The sequence below is a fragment of the Macrobrachium nipponense genome, chromosome 25 (genome assembly GCF_015104395.2).
Source record: "Macrobrachium nipponense isolate FS-2020 chromosome 25, ASM1510439v2, whole genome shotgun sequence".
NCBI lineage: Eukaryota > Metazoa > Arthropoda > Malacostraca > Decapoda > Palaemonidae > Macrobrachium > Macrobrachium nipponense.
The window spans coordinates 32,996,866-33,013,021 of NC_087214.1; the positions used below are offsets into that span (position 1 = coordinate 32,996,866).

General features: G+C 38.0%; 1 protein-coding gene and 1 pseudogene across 3 annotated transcripts; one reads left to right on the forward strand and one right to left on the reverse strand.

Moving 5' to 3' along the window:
- Positions 1 to 1,561: 1,561 nt before the first annotated feature.
- Positions 1,562 to 12,839, reverse strand: LOC135199320 (ATP-dependent RNA helicase DDX24-like). Of its 3 annotated transcripts, none has more exons than XM_064227233.1 (11): positions 12,702 to 12,839; positions 10,474 to 10,683; positions 9,411 to 9,746; positions 7,768 to 8,322; positions 7,442 to 7,632; positions 6,984 to 7,164; positions 5,723 to 5,860; positions 4,022 to 4,150; positions 3,460 to 3,621; positions 2,373 to 2,659; positions 1,562 to 2,001 (listed from the first exon to the last, which is right to left on the reverse strand). In XM_064227233.1, exons 2-11 carry the CDS (start codon positions 10,660 to 10,662, stop codon positions 1,605 to 1,607), a joined length of 2,565 nt encoding a protein of 854 aa, XP_064083303.1. In that variant the 5' UTR covers positions 10,663 to 10,683; positions 12,702 to 12,839; the 3' UTR covers positions 1,562 to 1,604. The 3 variants fall into 3 exon arrangements, with proteins under 3 accessions (XP_064083303.1, XP_064083305.1, XP_064083306.1); XM_064227235.1 differs by having other exon boundaries at positions 12,713 to 12,807; XM_064227236.1 differs by lacking the exon at positions 12,702 to 12,839 and adding an exon at positions 12,673 to 12,691.
- Positions 12,840 to 14,231: 1,392 nt separating this feature from the next.
- The window catches only part of LOC135199322 (uncharacterized), an 8,155-nt pseudogene continuing 6,230 nt past the window's right edge, over positions 14,232 to 16,156 (forward strand).

Here is a 16,156-nt window from a genome sequence, read left to right on the forward strand (position 1 = left end):
AATTATTGCCTTAGGTTTTGTGATTTATTCACTGCTCATACATACAGATATCATTGGAGTAGTTAATTCTGTCTTTCACATCCATGTATAGGTATTTTGCTTTGTTGAAACTGGCTCTACAAATTAATAGCCTTTTAAGCATTCTTAATTGCCATCAGCTATACATGCTGATTGGGTACTTTGATGAACCTCCCTAGCCAAGATGAGATGATGTTTTTCAACACTTCCTTCCTCTTTCTGCTTATGCTTAGGAGCAGTCTCTTGTGCGCTGGAGTGCCTAACAGCTCTGATGGGCACAACATCATCTCTTCCCTCTCCCCTCCAATGAACTCTTGCAAGGATAGGATGGAGACATTTCAAACCTCAGGTCCAGGACTGTGGGGTGCCCCACCAAAAACCACTCAAGTATCACAAGACAGCTATCACAACGTTGTGTAGACACTGCAATTCACACCATTGAATTTTCAACACAAATTTACAAACGAAGACCATGAACACAATGGCTGAGGTACACCAGCAAATGTCAGGGCAGGAGGCCCTAGGCTGACCTGATAGTCTTTTGTTTTTAAGTCAGTACACAGCCAAAGAACGCAGCGTTCTGGAATAGTACTCCATTTATGAAAGTGATGGTTTGAATCCCCATAGGAACAAATGGTGGGCATTAAGCTATGCAGTTTGGGGCCAAATCTCTAGCACTATCTAGAGCAGGGCCATATGAACCCAGGCTGTGTACCCAAAGTGGTGTCTTGACCACTCTTACACCATGGCACATATCATTGTCCTCCCCCAAAAGTTTTTATTCAACCATCTTAAGGTTAATGGTTGTAATGAACACCAAGGTTTTATTTAAAAAAAAATAGTTTTTCATAAGCCATTAGTACTCATACGGGTTTTTGTATTGCTCTACTTGTATCCCCATCTTGGTTTATAAGACCTTGGGCATATCAGAATGAGGATAGATGCAAATAGCGGGGAGGAGGTTAACTGCCAAAAGTATTCTTTTCAGCTTGAGCAGGTTAGTATGACTATGACAGCTCTCCATAGAATAGGGCATCTTTGGATCATGGGATGTATATAACACTTTTGTATTTAAAAAAAAAAAATATAGCTTCTATTTTTTAGGGGGGAAACCATCTCAGCATTTTAAGATATAATCAGTTTTTACACCCTCCTGACCAGTTCTTCACTCCCAATACAGACAACCTGCCCCTCCCCCCCCCCACCCCCCAAACAAATCTTGCCATTCTATTGTCTATTTTCAGTGGCAGTTACCTCTCCATTTCCTCCATGCTGGAGCTACGCTCTTATTGCTCCTAAAACTCGACTTATTTGCCGTCCAGTGGGTTCCGAGGTAATACAAATGCTCAATCTTTTCCAAGACCTTCAGCTATCACAACAGTCTTCTTAACTGCCCTCTCTTTTCCTTTTGTAGCATAAAAAATTGCTTACTCCATGTATATTTTGCAGTCTTGAGCACATCTTGTGTGATATGCCCTTTAATACATTCAGGCTATAAGTTCATTAAACGTACTACTGATATTAAAAAAAATAAAAGAGATGGTACTTTTTCATTTTATTTTTTTCGTACCTTAACAAGGGCTAACTCAGTCTTTTCCTTTTGCTTCCTTCTCTCTCCACTCCTTTTCCTTGATTAACTTTTTTCTCCTCTTTTCATAACCTTTAAACTTCCTGCTAGTATTGACTTTCTTCTTCTTAGGGGGTCTTGGTTTGACTGTCTTCACTAGTTTGGTGAACTCGACAGCCTCTTTTTTCATCACAGAAAGTGCATCGTTTCCATCCGGCTTACCTCCTCCTCTTTGTTCCTTATGGAAAGGTGTGACTAGAGCACCAGTCTGAGTGGGATACTTGCCAGAGAAGGTTGACCCTACCAGCGGTCTGGAAAGCATACTCCTCAACTTGGCTTTCATGACCTTAGTTTCACGTTTTTCCCGAGCAGCCTTCATTGCTCTGTCTGCAACCTCGTCTTCGTCATCATCGTCACTGGAATGGCGAAACTTGATTGGTTACTGTACTGTATTATTACTATTGTTTTTACTGTACACCAATATTACTGTTAATAAATAATTACATTACTATGTTAACACTGTAATAGCAAGATGAGAATGGAAACAGCTCGTGAGTTTAACATCATCAAAGGGTAAAGCTCAAACATGAATTATTGTGAGCTAATCAACAATATACTACTGTACTAAGAAAAATTAGTCTTGAAAAGAAAATAGTTTTAAATGGTCTGGACAAAAAGGACAGCAGTGTTGTATTTGAAGTGAAAAATCATTACTGATTTGGATAAAATAAATGTTCTGCTGTGTTTTTGCTGCACAGCAATAAAAAATGACGCAGCATTTACTTACTCGTCTAACATGATCTCTGCTTCCCTTGCTGCTTTCTTCAGCCAGTTATCTTGAGCTCTTTCTTTACGATTAGAATGTTCCATCAGTTCCAGTTGGCGAGCAAAATCTACACGTGTCTTAACCTGGTCCATGACGTTAACATCAACTGGGAATGGAGGGAGATCAGTTGAACGATTCAGAGTTAAACATAGCTGACGATACTTTTTAATTTCTGACGAATCGATGAAAAGAACACTTAGCCCTTCCTGTTCAGCTCTTGCTGTTCGTCCACTGCGATGAATGTAAGTCTGTGGACAAGGAAAATGGATTGAATATGGCTAAAATGCTACTCATGTAGACAAATCTTTTCTACTCAATCACTATACTGGGTAGTGAAAGTAAACTTACTTTGTGCTCTATCTGTTACAGCTGAACTCAAGCTGCCCTCATATGGAAAATTCCTGGCTTAATCAATAGTCAACAAAAACTTTATCTAGACATCTGTAAAGGCAGCTTCTAAATAATACAATATAGAAACATTAAATATTAAAACAAGTGTACCATGGATTACCATAAAAAATATGACCATCTCTTGCAAACTAATTTCGTACCAATGCTTCAATTAATCCCAACTTTCAGTCATTGCAAACAGTATATATACATTTTTTTTACAAACTTAATTTACTTGAAACAAAACCATGCAACTATAGATATATGTAGACCTGACTTTAGGACCAGGTAGCAATTCCTATACAGCATATACTACATAATAAATGCACAAGCAAATAATCAAGCATTCAGGTTAGCACACTTTAAACAAAATACAGTATGTTATCTCTCACATCTGCAAGGTTTTAGGAAGCTAAACTTGAAAGTGAACTTTCCACTGACATACATAATATCCTCCTGTTGTATAGAGTTTCAATTGCTTTGAGGTTTCCCAATTGCTACAACTTGAAAACTTTTCTAATCCCAATTTCCCTTTCAGAATTGAATGATCTCATAGGTCCCAGCACCTGGATTTTGACCTAAATTTGATATTCCATTCTATTCCCTATCTTCACTTGTCACGTTACAAATTTTCAGTAATGTTTTTCTTGCAACTTACCTCTGCTGTGCGTGGGGTCTGATAATGAATGACATGCTGAATGTTTGGTATATCAAGACCCCTGGCTGCAACATCTGTGGCCAAGAGCAACGCCACGGAACTGGAGGAAAATTTCTCGAGACTCTTCAATCGCTGTTTCTGGTGCATTGATGCATGGAGAGACTGAAAAATAATAAAAGATAAAAGGTTTTCATTTGGATTTTAATATTGTTTAAGTCATGAATTCCTATGATGACAAATACAAATGAACACCGTCATCATCTATAGTCTTATCAAAATTTGTGCTTGTTCAGTAGGACTAGGCTACATTGTAGGATGGACTGGACAAAGCTGGACTTTGAAATGGGATATGGAATTCCTAACATTCCTCTTTTCTTGCTAGAAGTTTTTTTCTTATAGAAAGCATTATCTTCACCTACAAAAGAATTATCCAAAAACAAGCAATTTTTTACAAGACAGATTTTGAAGCACACCTGCCTGTCTCAGTGTGTTTATCATAAAACACATGATCAACATTTCATATTCATGAGGACTACCAAATGAAAACAAAAATTATACTCACCATGGGATGACACTGAAGGAAAGTAAACAAATTCTGCAACCTTCGCACGCAGTCGATGCTATTGCAAAATACGAGAGTCCTACCTGGGTACTGTTTCAATATGTAATACAGGTAGTAGTCTTTCTCATCCTGAAAAAGAGCAAAAATTACATTCAATGCAGTAGTATCAGTATTAGAGGTTATTGCTAGAGATATATCTTATTTTCAAGTAAATGACAATAGTACAGTTGACACCCAGTATTTGGATTCTTGGCATTCACGGAATTCTCTTTGAACCACATCTACTCATTATTTGCGAGAAATTCGCAATATTTTTCAATGAGAAATATCAAAAAATCCTGTTTTTTTATCAGTTTCATCATAAAATTAATATTTTTAGTTGGTTAACTAACAAAATAGGCAGTTTTAAGTGCTTTGATTGGGGTTTTAACTATTCGCCGATTCCAGCTATTCGCACGGAGGGCTGGTGTCTGGTACGCATCACCCACAAATACGAGGGGAACACTGTATTGTAATTTAAACAGACTACCATGTCACATTTCTCTATTATCTCATTGAGCTGTCCCAAAGAACTTGTACTAAGGCAAAATAAGGAGAAAAACAAAATTACAGAAGCTACACAGCTGCCAGGCATGAAAACACCAATGTTGACTACTGTATTTAAAAACTTTACAGTTTCATGGAGACTATCACTCGTAAACTTTGTAGATTAAGCAACTGATTTATGGACATTTGGCATAAGGCTAAGCACTGAAGGGGCACTTTCGGCTATTCAGTGCTTTAGATAATGAATAAAGGGGGGTTGGAGTGGTTGAAAAGCACCAGCCCGAGAAGAGTCTTTACAGGCAGTCCCCGGTTTACGACGGTTCCAGCTTACAACGCCTTTCAATTATATTCAATAGAAATGATTTCCGGGATTACGACGCATGTTCTAGGGTGATGGCACTTACAACGCCGATCTGACGGAAGAAATGTCTCCAAAAAGGCAAAATAATCAATATTTGAAGTTTGTTTTTGATGAAAAATGCAATAAAAATACTGTTTACATAGTTTTAAATACACCCAAAGCATTAAAAGTAAGGTTTTCTTAGGATTTTTTTTTTATGATTTTCGACGATCTTCCGGTTTATGACAATTTTCGGCTTACAAGATGTCTCAAGAACGGAACTCCCGTTGTAAACCGGAGACTGCCTTTATTAGGCTCAGAGGTCTGGATAAACCAATCCTTTATATTAATGATAACTGGTTGAAAAGCAAGACTGAAGAAAGAAAGCATAATGGACATACATTAAAGGTGCCGTTTGGAGTTCAAGGGGTACTGCAAGTCTTTAGTAATGCCTACAGTGCTCCACATGAGATGCACTGATGGCACTATCACCCTACGTGGCATAGAATAAGTGAAACTTGGATGGTACCATACCAGTAATTATCCTAGTAAATATAAATAGATGTAATGCAAAAATTCAAAAATATCATTATTGTCACATTAATATGAGATAATGGAGCTATAATGTACTTGCTGGTTGAGCTACCCTTCCATCAGGAAACAAGCTTTAATAATTTCTAGAAATACCTGACCTGTAATTCAAAACTCAAGAATTGTTCCAGCTCAAGAATTTTATTTGCTCGTTCTAACAAAATGGATAATTAACTTATGATGGACTTTTTGTGAGTCCTCAAGTTACAAGGATATACACTTACTTTATCACAGTTAATCCTCGACTCCGTCAGACTTTCTGCAGTTCCAAATTTCCGGGTGACGTCGACTATCTTGGGCTTGGCCTTCAAGCCTATCATTTTTGCAAGTTGCTTTACTTTTATTTCTGAAGTCATAGGTGTCTGAAAATAAGAAATAATAAAGATGAGCTACAATACTCCCTACAAAAATAAATGGAAGCATAAAACATTAAACATGAGCATTCAGGCAGTCCTGAGTTATCATAGGATTCGGTTAATGGGGATCTGGTTTTATGGCACTTAAAATCAGCGATTTATGGCGCCATACCAGGCCGAGTTTCGGTTATCGGCACCATAACATACCTAACAGAAGCCCCATTAACCGGTTATCATTGAGTTTCAGTTAATGGCGGTTTTCGCTTATCAGCACCCGGCTGATAACCGGGACTGCCTGTACTAGTAGTTATTACTTGTACTGTCCTGCCAATACCAACAATCCCATGAATTACCTTCTAAATGAGGACAAACGAGTTTCAATAGCACAGAAATTTTATTGTTATTTACAAAACAAAGACCAGACAGGAAGTATGGCAAAATTAAATAAAAAATAACAAAGAATTAAACACTGAAGTATTCTATATTTAGATAAAACTTGACTCATTTTGGCTCACCAGAAGACAAGACACCAAGGTACATATTTGAATTAGTACATCAATTTGCTAATTGAATTAGTACATCAATTTGCTAAAAGAACACAATGACAGATGACTGAATGAATTACTGTCTTGAAAATGACAGGAATATGAAGTTAAAATATGAACAATGTTACACAAAAGACAAAGGGTGAAAATGAAATCCCATAAATATTTGAATATGTTGACGAGTGAAACTGAAAACTTGTAGAGCTGTTCAATTTTTGGGGTATGACCATCAACTCCTACACTCATGGAAATGGGCTTGCTGAAAGCCTATATCTTTTGTCAAGCAGCTACATAAAACTGGCAGTGGATCAAAATCTTCCCAGGTCTGGTTAAACTAATCTTTTATCATATCCTGTCCTATCCAATCAAAATGTTCCCAGCAAGCAGTTACACTGACCACTCTGGAGCACCAGTACAATGAAGTTATGAATGCACGGCCTATTATCAGCCAAGTTAAAATAACCCATGTCCTCCACTGTGAGTGGAATACAGATGCTTAAAATGGTACATGTATACGGTTGAACATTTATGTATTTTAGCTATGAGCAAGTTTTACATACTTTGAAAAAAACAAGAAAACCAACCTTTCCTTTCATATCCACACGCCTTGGTGCTTTGTGCACTAGAGTAAGGGTTGCTGAAAACACAAAATTCTGACGTCTGGCTTTGGCATTTTCATCAGTGTTGATGACCTCCAGGAGTTTCCTCAGCTCCTCGAAGTGACCCTGTTCAACCATGCGATCAGTTTCATCAATGGCCAGGTATCTGCAAATCATTTTTATGATAAACATTTTCACTCGTAAAAAGCAAACAAACATGCAGTCAGCACAAGAGGTTCTTGGCAACTTTCCTTCTGCCAGTTACTAACTGCTTGCTTCCATTTCAGTCTGGCCTCTTCACCTAGATTCTTTTCTTCGACTTATTCCAATGATTGCCCAACATTTAAAAAATGTACCACCTAGACAAACCCAAGAGAGTGCAAGAAATGTCATTTAGTATCGACAAACTATTTTATATTAACATGGAAGGCTCAATAACTTACTTAATATTTTCTATCTGACTAAGGTGATTGTTGCCTTGTTCAATCAATTCCCACAACCTCCCTGGTGTTCCAACAACAATCTCTGGACCACGGTTCAGTATCCTCTGCTGTTTCTCACTTGCTACTCCACCAATCACAACAGCTATTTTGATGTCTGTGTGAACTAGCACTGATGTCAAGTGGCTTTTTACCTGCAATGAAATCCACAATTCGTTCTGTAATGTCGCTGATACAACCATTCACACAATTAAACAAAATGTTAATTCTAACATGTAACACTGGCTGCCATGTAATAAAACGAGAAGAGTAAAGTGTTACCAACTGACCTGGACTGCTAACTCTCGAGTTGGAGTTACAATTAGAGCTCTTAATGGTTTTCCTGGATTCGTTCCAGTGTTATTCTTATCTTTTTTCAGAAAATCAAATTCAACATTATCAATGACTTTGACACAACCAATTTCATTATCAAGGCCATTGGCTTCATCGTTGGACTCTCTCTCACTTCCACCGCTGTCTGAGTCACTTTCATCCCCTGGAAAGGCACAACCGATTTCCATGGCATCCTGTAAATCTTCCTGAGAAACTTTATTTTCACCATCATCATCATCACTATCTACGATCTCTCCGCTCAGATCATCCACTTCATCGACATCATCCTCTCCACTGATGGTACCTCCATCAACGTCCTCGTTGCCATCATCCGCCCCATCGACAGCATCTTCTACGTCCTCACCATTTTCAGCGTTTTTAGACTCGTTCAACATATCACAAAGGATTCCATGAATGATGGGAATTCCAAAGGCTAAAGTTTTACCACTTCCAGTCTCTGCAGCACCAATGATGTCCATTCGGCCCTTAATAGCTGCTGGTAAGACGAGTCTCTGGAATTCATGAGAAGATGCCAAATGAAAAGGTCTATCCCAGACACAAGAATATATTTGCAATGAAATTTTCATGCTTTACTCCTCTCCCTTTTCATCAAATCTGTTCGCATTGGTCTTTCCCCACCTGGCTGATCAACTCTTAACTTTGTGCCAAAGGAGCTTTCACTGCTACCCCTTATCCATTGTACAATGTAGTCATTCATCTAGTTAAACTACTTAACAAAAGTATTATTTTCTGCCAAAAAGAATGGCAGCATCAGTGGAAATTATTTGATACAAGGTCTTTTCAATTCTTCTTACGATTCTCTTATCTTCAAGGCTGATATCTCAAAGAGCATCGGCCAGTTCTCAGCAGATATCAGCCTTGAAGAAAAGAGAATCTACTAAGAATTGAAAAGACCTTGCTTAAAATCATTTCCACTGATGCTGCCATTCATGCTTAAAAGACACTCTACTCCTTTCAAATAATAGTATTATAATAACAATAAAAAATAATTTCCTTAAAGCATATAACAATCAGATAAATTAATTTATGTAAGACCTTTTAGACTTTGTAATTAGTAGTGTGGACTTGAAGCTATTCACATACATTTTTCATTCTGCACTCCCCAATCACTAGATAACAAATGAAAAAATGTTAGGTCTAGAAATTGAAAGTTTAATATATAGTATGTCATAATGAAACATGTCCTAAATGAAGTTCCAAAACAGCAGTTCCTATGCCTAACACATTTCCACTTAAGGTCACTTGGGGTAGGAGTAGTAAAGGGAAAAATTGGTCTTCTGAAGATCACAGTAGTACAATGTCCTAAAAACATATTTGGTCAACAGTAGGGTTTTAGGGAGTAAATATAGTGTCAAAAACTGTAACCAAGATCAAGCTGGTTGTTATAGTAATACTGCAAACCTGATTAAAATAAACAGCTATCAAATTGGCAAAACTTTTGAGTGTTTTTATGAAAGTTTATATGAATTTAAAAGCAAGACTAAAAAACTTCAACAACTGGCAACAAACTACTGGATGCACCGCAAGATCTTGAAAATCACACTACGAAAGCATTCATTTTCATCTAGGGCGAACATACCTGGATTTCGGTGGGGGTCGAGAAACCCAATCCAGCAAGTGCTTTAACAACTTCAGGAGGAACAAACAGAGACTCCCATTCTGTCACGTCAACATTTTCCTGAGCACCCTGATTAGCTCCATGAAAAGTGGCACTGTCATAGCGGGCCTTCTTTGCTGGTTCACTGGCGTCCTGTTTCTTTTTCCTTTTCTTTCGTTTCTTTTTTGGAAGGTCTGACAATAATTCCACTTTTTCGACCACAGCAGTCTCTTTAACGTCCTTTGTTCCAGCCACAGCATTCTCATTTATTTTATGTTTATTAGCGTTCTGTTTGCTGCTGTTCTTCTTTTTATCCTTCTGTAAGAACATAAAAATGAAATTGGAAAACTGAATGATAATAAGATAATTCTAACAAATGATATTAATTAGATAAAATAGCTCATAAGTAAGATAAAATGACAAAACAACAGTCACTCATTAAAAGTAAGTTTGCAGAGTACCAAGTGGATGCCAAATTAAAAGAGCATTCAAAAAGCTATTAAATCCTCAAGAACGTAGACTTCAAAGTTAGTAACACTATAAATGTGATAGACTATACTTGCCTAGATCTAAGAGGCAACTGCCAATCTCAAATGCCACTTGCTAAGAATGACACAAAAATAAGAGGAAGGGGATTCCGAATAAGACAAGTCTTTTGTCCTACCTACCAGACCAACCAATTTGTAATTAGTAAAAGTCTATAAGGATCTTCACCAATAAAGTTCATGTAAATCTCTACTACTCAAAGCAATGGGGAACTTTCATCTATTCAGTACATAAGAAAGTTAGAAGAGGGAGTTGGGGTGGTTGGCCAGCAAGATGGAAGAAAGGAAGCAGGAATGACAGCCAAGTAAAAGCTAACAAGGGAGTGCAGTTTAGGAGCTGCAAGGATGTTGCAAACATCATTTAGTAATGTGTACAGTGCAGGTGATGCCATCTACTGGGAACTTCTGTAACAAGACGGTGTGAAAACAAGTCCTTGAAAGACACAAACAACCTTTTCTAAATGCACAAAAATAAACTAATGCATCATGAGAAAACTTACCTTTTTAATAATTTTGCCGTCTTTCCAAACTTCTCTCTTAATTTTTCCTGCTTTATTCATCCTCATGAAAGTGCAAGATGACAACTCTTCAAAACTGACGAGTCCTTCAAATTCATTGTTGCACTTCAAAGGTGTTGACAGAAGTTCATTTTCAGCAGCAAATTTTTGTTTCTTTGATTTTTTACCCATTTTGTAACTTCACCACTTTTCCTAGGGAGGGCAATTATGTCATTAGCATAAATTTATACAGAAAAGCCTACAAGCTTAGACATAACAGGATGCCTATAATCTTAAAAAGGAGACATAAAATATGCTCTGATTTAAACTAACCCAATATTGAGAGGGGATTGTTTTTATCTTTTTGAAAAAAGTTCACAATTATGAAGCATATTTCATAAAGTATATTTATGTATGGTATCTCTTGCCTCTTGCCAAAGTATCCCTCCACAGATATATAGACTAAATGGTTATATTCACTTTTCTGAAATTTAATAATAATAATAATAAAATAATAATAATAATAATGAGTAGTACTATATGCACAAGTTTCCTCCTGCTCCTATTCATTGAAGCAACAATAAGCAGTAAAACCTTAGAATACTACCATGCCCTGGTTCCCGCCAATCACTGATCACAATTGACTGCCATTTCTGTATGTTTTTGTTTTATGTTTGTCTCTCTTTTATGTTTATGTTTATGAAATTTACTGGTATTAAACAAGGCACCTACTTTGCACATAAACTGGTAGACCAGAGGAGCAAGGTACAGTAGTAGTCTTCAATACTACCACACCTGTCAAGCAAAGATACTACAAGGTTAAAAGCTATGAGTCGGTAGCCTAGCCTAAACTGGCATTTAAAACATTTTCCTTTAGCTCACATAGATTTAGAACCTTTAAATACTAACATACTAGTACCTGTCTTATACAGCCATACTATGACCTGTGAGCAATTTATTCTGCTTTATAACCATTATTAATGCCAGGTATGCCAAATGACCATATTGACCCAAAGGGGAAGAGTACCTTTCCTAGACTACCATATCCTGACCTGACCTTCCTAACCTCATTCAGTGTCGTGACCTGACCTGGACAGGGGAAAAGGAGGGTTTTGCACCCCCTGACACCCCAAATCACCGAAAATTAAACAATGAAAACATGGACTACAGGTAAGCTTCCTTTTTGGGTGTTAGTGTTACTAGAGTGCCTGACACCTTTGGTACAGAATTGAATAAGAGAACTTAGGTCAAAGGACAAGCACTGGGAACTATGAGGTCATTCAGCACTGACAGGGAAATTGATAGGTAGTAAAGGGTTTGAAAGGCATAACTGGAGGACAACCTTTTGCAGTTACGCTGTGAATCAACTGCTAGGAAAGGATTGAGAAAAGATGGAAGAGAGAATGAAATGGAATATATAATTTAGGCCAAAGGCCAAGCACTGGGAGCTATGTGGTCATTCAGCGCTGAGAGGAAAAATGCAAGTAGAAAGGTTTGAAAGGTGTAAGATGAGGAAAATCTCAAAACAGAATGCACCATAAAACAGTCGTTAGGAGAGAGTGGAAAGTAAGAAGGAAGAAAGAGGACATGAACGGAGGTACAGTAAAAGGAATGAAAGGGGTTGCAGCTAAGGGCCTTGGGAAGGCACGCTGCAAAGATACTTAAGTAGGGTAAAAAACCCCATGGTACAGGGGTGGACCATGTACGATCAATGTGTACAACCCCAAGAAAAGTACATTATAACGCGTCCTGACACCGGAGTATAGGTCTTTAGCTCTGTTTCTCACCAACAACGAGTCGCGTCTGATGCCCATCTCCGATGTCAGGACGCGTTATAATGTACTTTTTTTGGGGTTGTACACATTGATCGTACATGGTCCACCCCTGTACCATGCGGTTTTTTACCCTAATAGCCCTAGGTACCTACAGTGCACCGCATGAGGTGCACTGGTGGCACTATCCCCCCTACGAACAAGATGGAAGAGAATAGGAAAGGAGGTCCAGTGAAAGAAACGAAAGGGGTTGCAGCCGGGGGGGGGGGGGCTAAGGCACTGATCCCTTCGACCTGCAACCTACCATGACCCTAAAATAAAAAATAAAGTATAAATAAAATAAAATAGTATAGTAGTAGCTAAAAACGTAAACGTCCCTCAAAGGGTATGCCTGCTACTTTATTATAAGATTATTTATCACAAAAATAACCTTAATTGTATTTCAGAGTAAGCAATTACCAAAGACAAACCACAAATGTCACTGTCTTATCACAATTAGCCGATATTCAAACTGATAAATATGACGAAATGCAGTAGACAACACGCGACAAGTGTTGAGTAGTAGTAGTAATAGTAGCAGCTTCTCTTTATAACGACTCCCTCGTTCGCTCTAATTTGCCTATGATTTGGCTTTTTTAAATGTTTAACTAGAATTATTAATTATAACCTTGAGCAGATAACTCCAAAATCAATCAGCTACGTTAGTCACCTGTAAAAATGGCTCACAGTGCACCATTTTCTACCATATTCCACATAGTCTCTCACTTACTACAGACTGAGGGCCGCCATATCCAACCTTTTCTATGATTTCCTTTCACACTCCTTCCAATGACCATCCTATATTCTATATTTTCTCTTCTGTCATTATTTTCATTTGTAATTTACACTAGCGCTTTATTTCCACAGGGAAAAATCCTGGTAGATACTACAAGTTTCCTCCTTTATAGATGGGACTTTGGGCCCTTAATACCCTATTTTAATCTTTTACAGCATTTAACTTTCATTTATAATTTACAATGACACTATTTCCACGAGAAAAAAAACTGGGGTTCCATACACTCAAGTTTCCTTATTTTAATCTTTTATAGCATTTAAACTAAGTAAATGGTCCTTACTTTGTGAATGAGGGGATAACGGTGCTTTTAAAGCCTTCTGTGTTTTCATGTGTTGTCATTCTAGCTCATAGAATGTAAATTTCTAATGCTACATATACCATCTTGAACAGGTTCTTGTTCAAATGCAACAGGTCAGAATTCATATTTATGTTTCCTTTTCCCTGTGGTATTTTGCATTTTCCCCTGCAAGGGAGAGAGAGAGAGAGAAGAGAGAGAGAGAGAGAGAGAGAGAGAGAGGATAGAGAGAGAGAGAGAGAGAGAGAGACGAGAGAGAGAGAGAGATGAGGAGAGAGAGATGAATGAGAGACCGAGAGAGAGAGAGAGAGAGAGAGAGAGAGAGAGAGAGAGAGAGAGAGAGAGAGAGAGAGGAGCCGTTACATATCCATCACTTCCTTGATACCTAAAAGGTGAAGTTATTCTCGGCGACTGGTCCGAGAGACCCTTCTTTATACCTTTTCAAGTGAAACATTTGTGTGTCGGCCCATAACTTTTGGTATGTCGATGTCACTCGTTCTTTATCCATTGAATCTCACAGTTTATGAATTGAATATGTTGCCCAGTGGCATTTTAGGCCTTGACAGTGACCGTAACTTTATCAATTATGGCTTTAAATAATGGGGGTCTTCCTGATTGCAGAGAGATACGAGCCGAGGTCCTGGGTGAATCGCACCGGTATAGTAGTAGCTAGCTAGTATTATAAGTAATATCATTTGCTAAACTCTTAGAATAATGGTTTAATTGTGTCTTAAATTATTTATTATATGTTATTTAGATTATATTTAAACTAATTATTATTAGCTACCCTCTTTAACCTAGTAATAGAGGTGTCTATAGGCTATTTGGCTTTTGTGAGATCAAACGTTGCTAGGTTCGTTTACGTCATGGACCAAAACGGGTATACTTACCTAGATCTACCTAGGCTATACCCACAGAATTTCACGCCCACGACTAAGCCCACTGTCCACTTGGTAGTATACCCTCAGGTTACCTGCATGGGCTTTCGTAGGGCCATACAGCTGCACCGTTTTCGGATTTCAGGGCACTCCATTAGGGTAGCGTTAACTACCAATGGTTGTAGCCCACATACGACCGAAGTGAGGGCATCCGATCTTTGCCGTTGGGAACCATTGGTGGAATTGCCAGAGGTAGAACTACCTATACTAGGGTAAAAAACCGCATGGTACAGGGGTGGACCATGTACGATCAATGTGTACGATCAATGTGTACAACCCCAAAAAAAGTACATTATAACGCGTCCTGACATCGGAGATGGGCATCAGACGCAACTTGTTGTTGGTGAGAAACGGAGCTGAAGACCTCTACTCCGGTGTCAGGACGCGTTATAATGTACTTTTCTTGGGGTTGTACACATTGATCGTACATGGTCCACCCCTGTACCATGCGGTTTTTTACCCTATATACCTAACTATTCCGCGGTGACCTACTATGGCAGTTGCCGTTTTCCTATGCAGTTTTACCTCCTGAACAAGAATTTAGAGTAATATATTTATTCGGACAACTGTAATTTACCTTTAAACTGTATCCTACGGTAAAGGGGACCCCCATTGGGAACCGGGGGTTTTGGGTCGGGACAAAACACTGGGGAGAATTAGGCCATTAAACTCTATCCTACGGTAAGGGGGACCCCCAGAGGGAACTGGGGGTTTTGGGCAGTGTTATTGTGGTATTTCCCCTTTTTTATGACATTTGAAACATGAAATACAAACAAAAATAAGCGATAACAAAAAACTGATAGTGGAGTCGTTTCATTGCCAGATATAATGGACCTGATCTTACTGACTTTTTGTCCCAGTGGGATAAGCTTAGGCCACACTTGATGAGAGTCAAGTTTCACGAGGAGCTTACTGGCATTATAATTACCTAATTTTTCAGGCAGTTTCCAGGGTAAAATACTGAATGGCCACTTGACCCCTACCGAAGTGCGACCGCCATCCCGAATAAGTACTTGAACACGTACGTCCTATAACCCAGGTTAGACATTAGTCAAGAGCCAGCAGTGTCCGTCGAAGCAACACCTCGAGACCGCTACTTTTTTCTTGAAGTCAGTTTTCTCTCCTTAGTCACAAATCAAGGCCGTCATTTCCAATTTTTGGGAAGGTGGTCGCCCTATGGTAGAGGTGGCCGACAGGTGGCCATTTGGTATTTTACCTTAATTAGTAATTTTTCAGGGTGTTTGTATATCTGATCAATTTGGAAGAGGTGTTGAGCAATGTCTTTTATTAACCCTCAAGAGCTAGGCTAAAAATATTATATACAGCACCCCAGACTGGACAAACTTTAACGTCGACCAATGTATGAAAAACACACTTCAGTGGTTAGAGGACGACATGCAGATTCACATGTTGTAAGGTTATAAAAAATTCTCCCTACCTTCCACGAGAAGTTGAAAATGGCTATTTACAACCCCTTGTGGGGCCTCTTTTACAAGACAGTTGTAAATTTTAAGAATTTGTACGTTTTTTCTAATAATCAATTTTATTATATTTTATGAAATTATAATTGTAGCTCACACAATATCATGACAGATAAGAACTAAAATCATTAAACAAAGTCTGAGTATATTTGTTGTAAAATATTAGTAAGATTTTTTTAGGCATGTGTTTTTTCTAATATTTATTCTTTTTCATATTTTTTCTAATATTTCTTTTTTCATATCTTTTCTAACATTTATTCTTTTTCATGTTTTTCTAATCTTTTTTCATATTTTTCTAATCTTCTTTTTTCATGTTTTTTCTAATATTTATTTGCTTTGCAAAATTACAATTGTAGCTGACATAC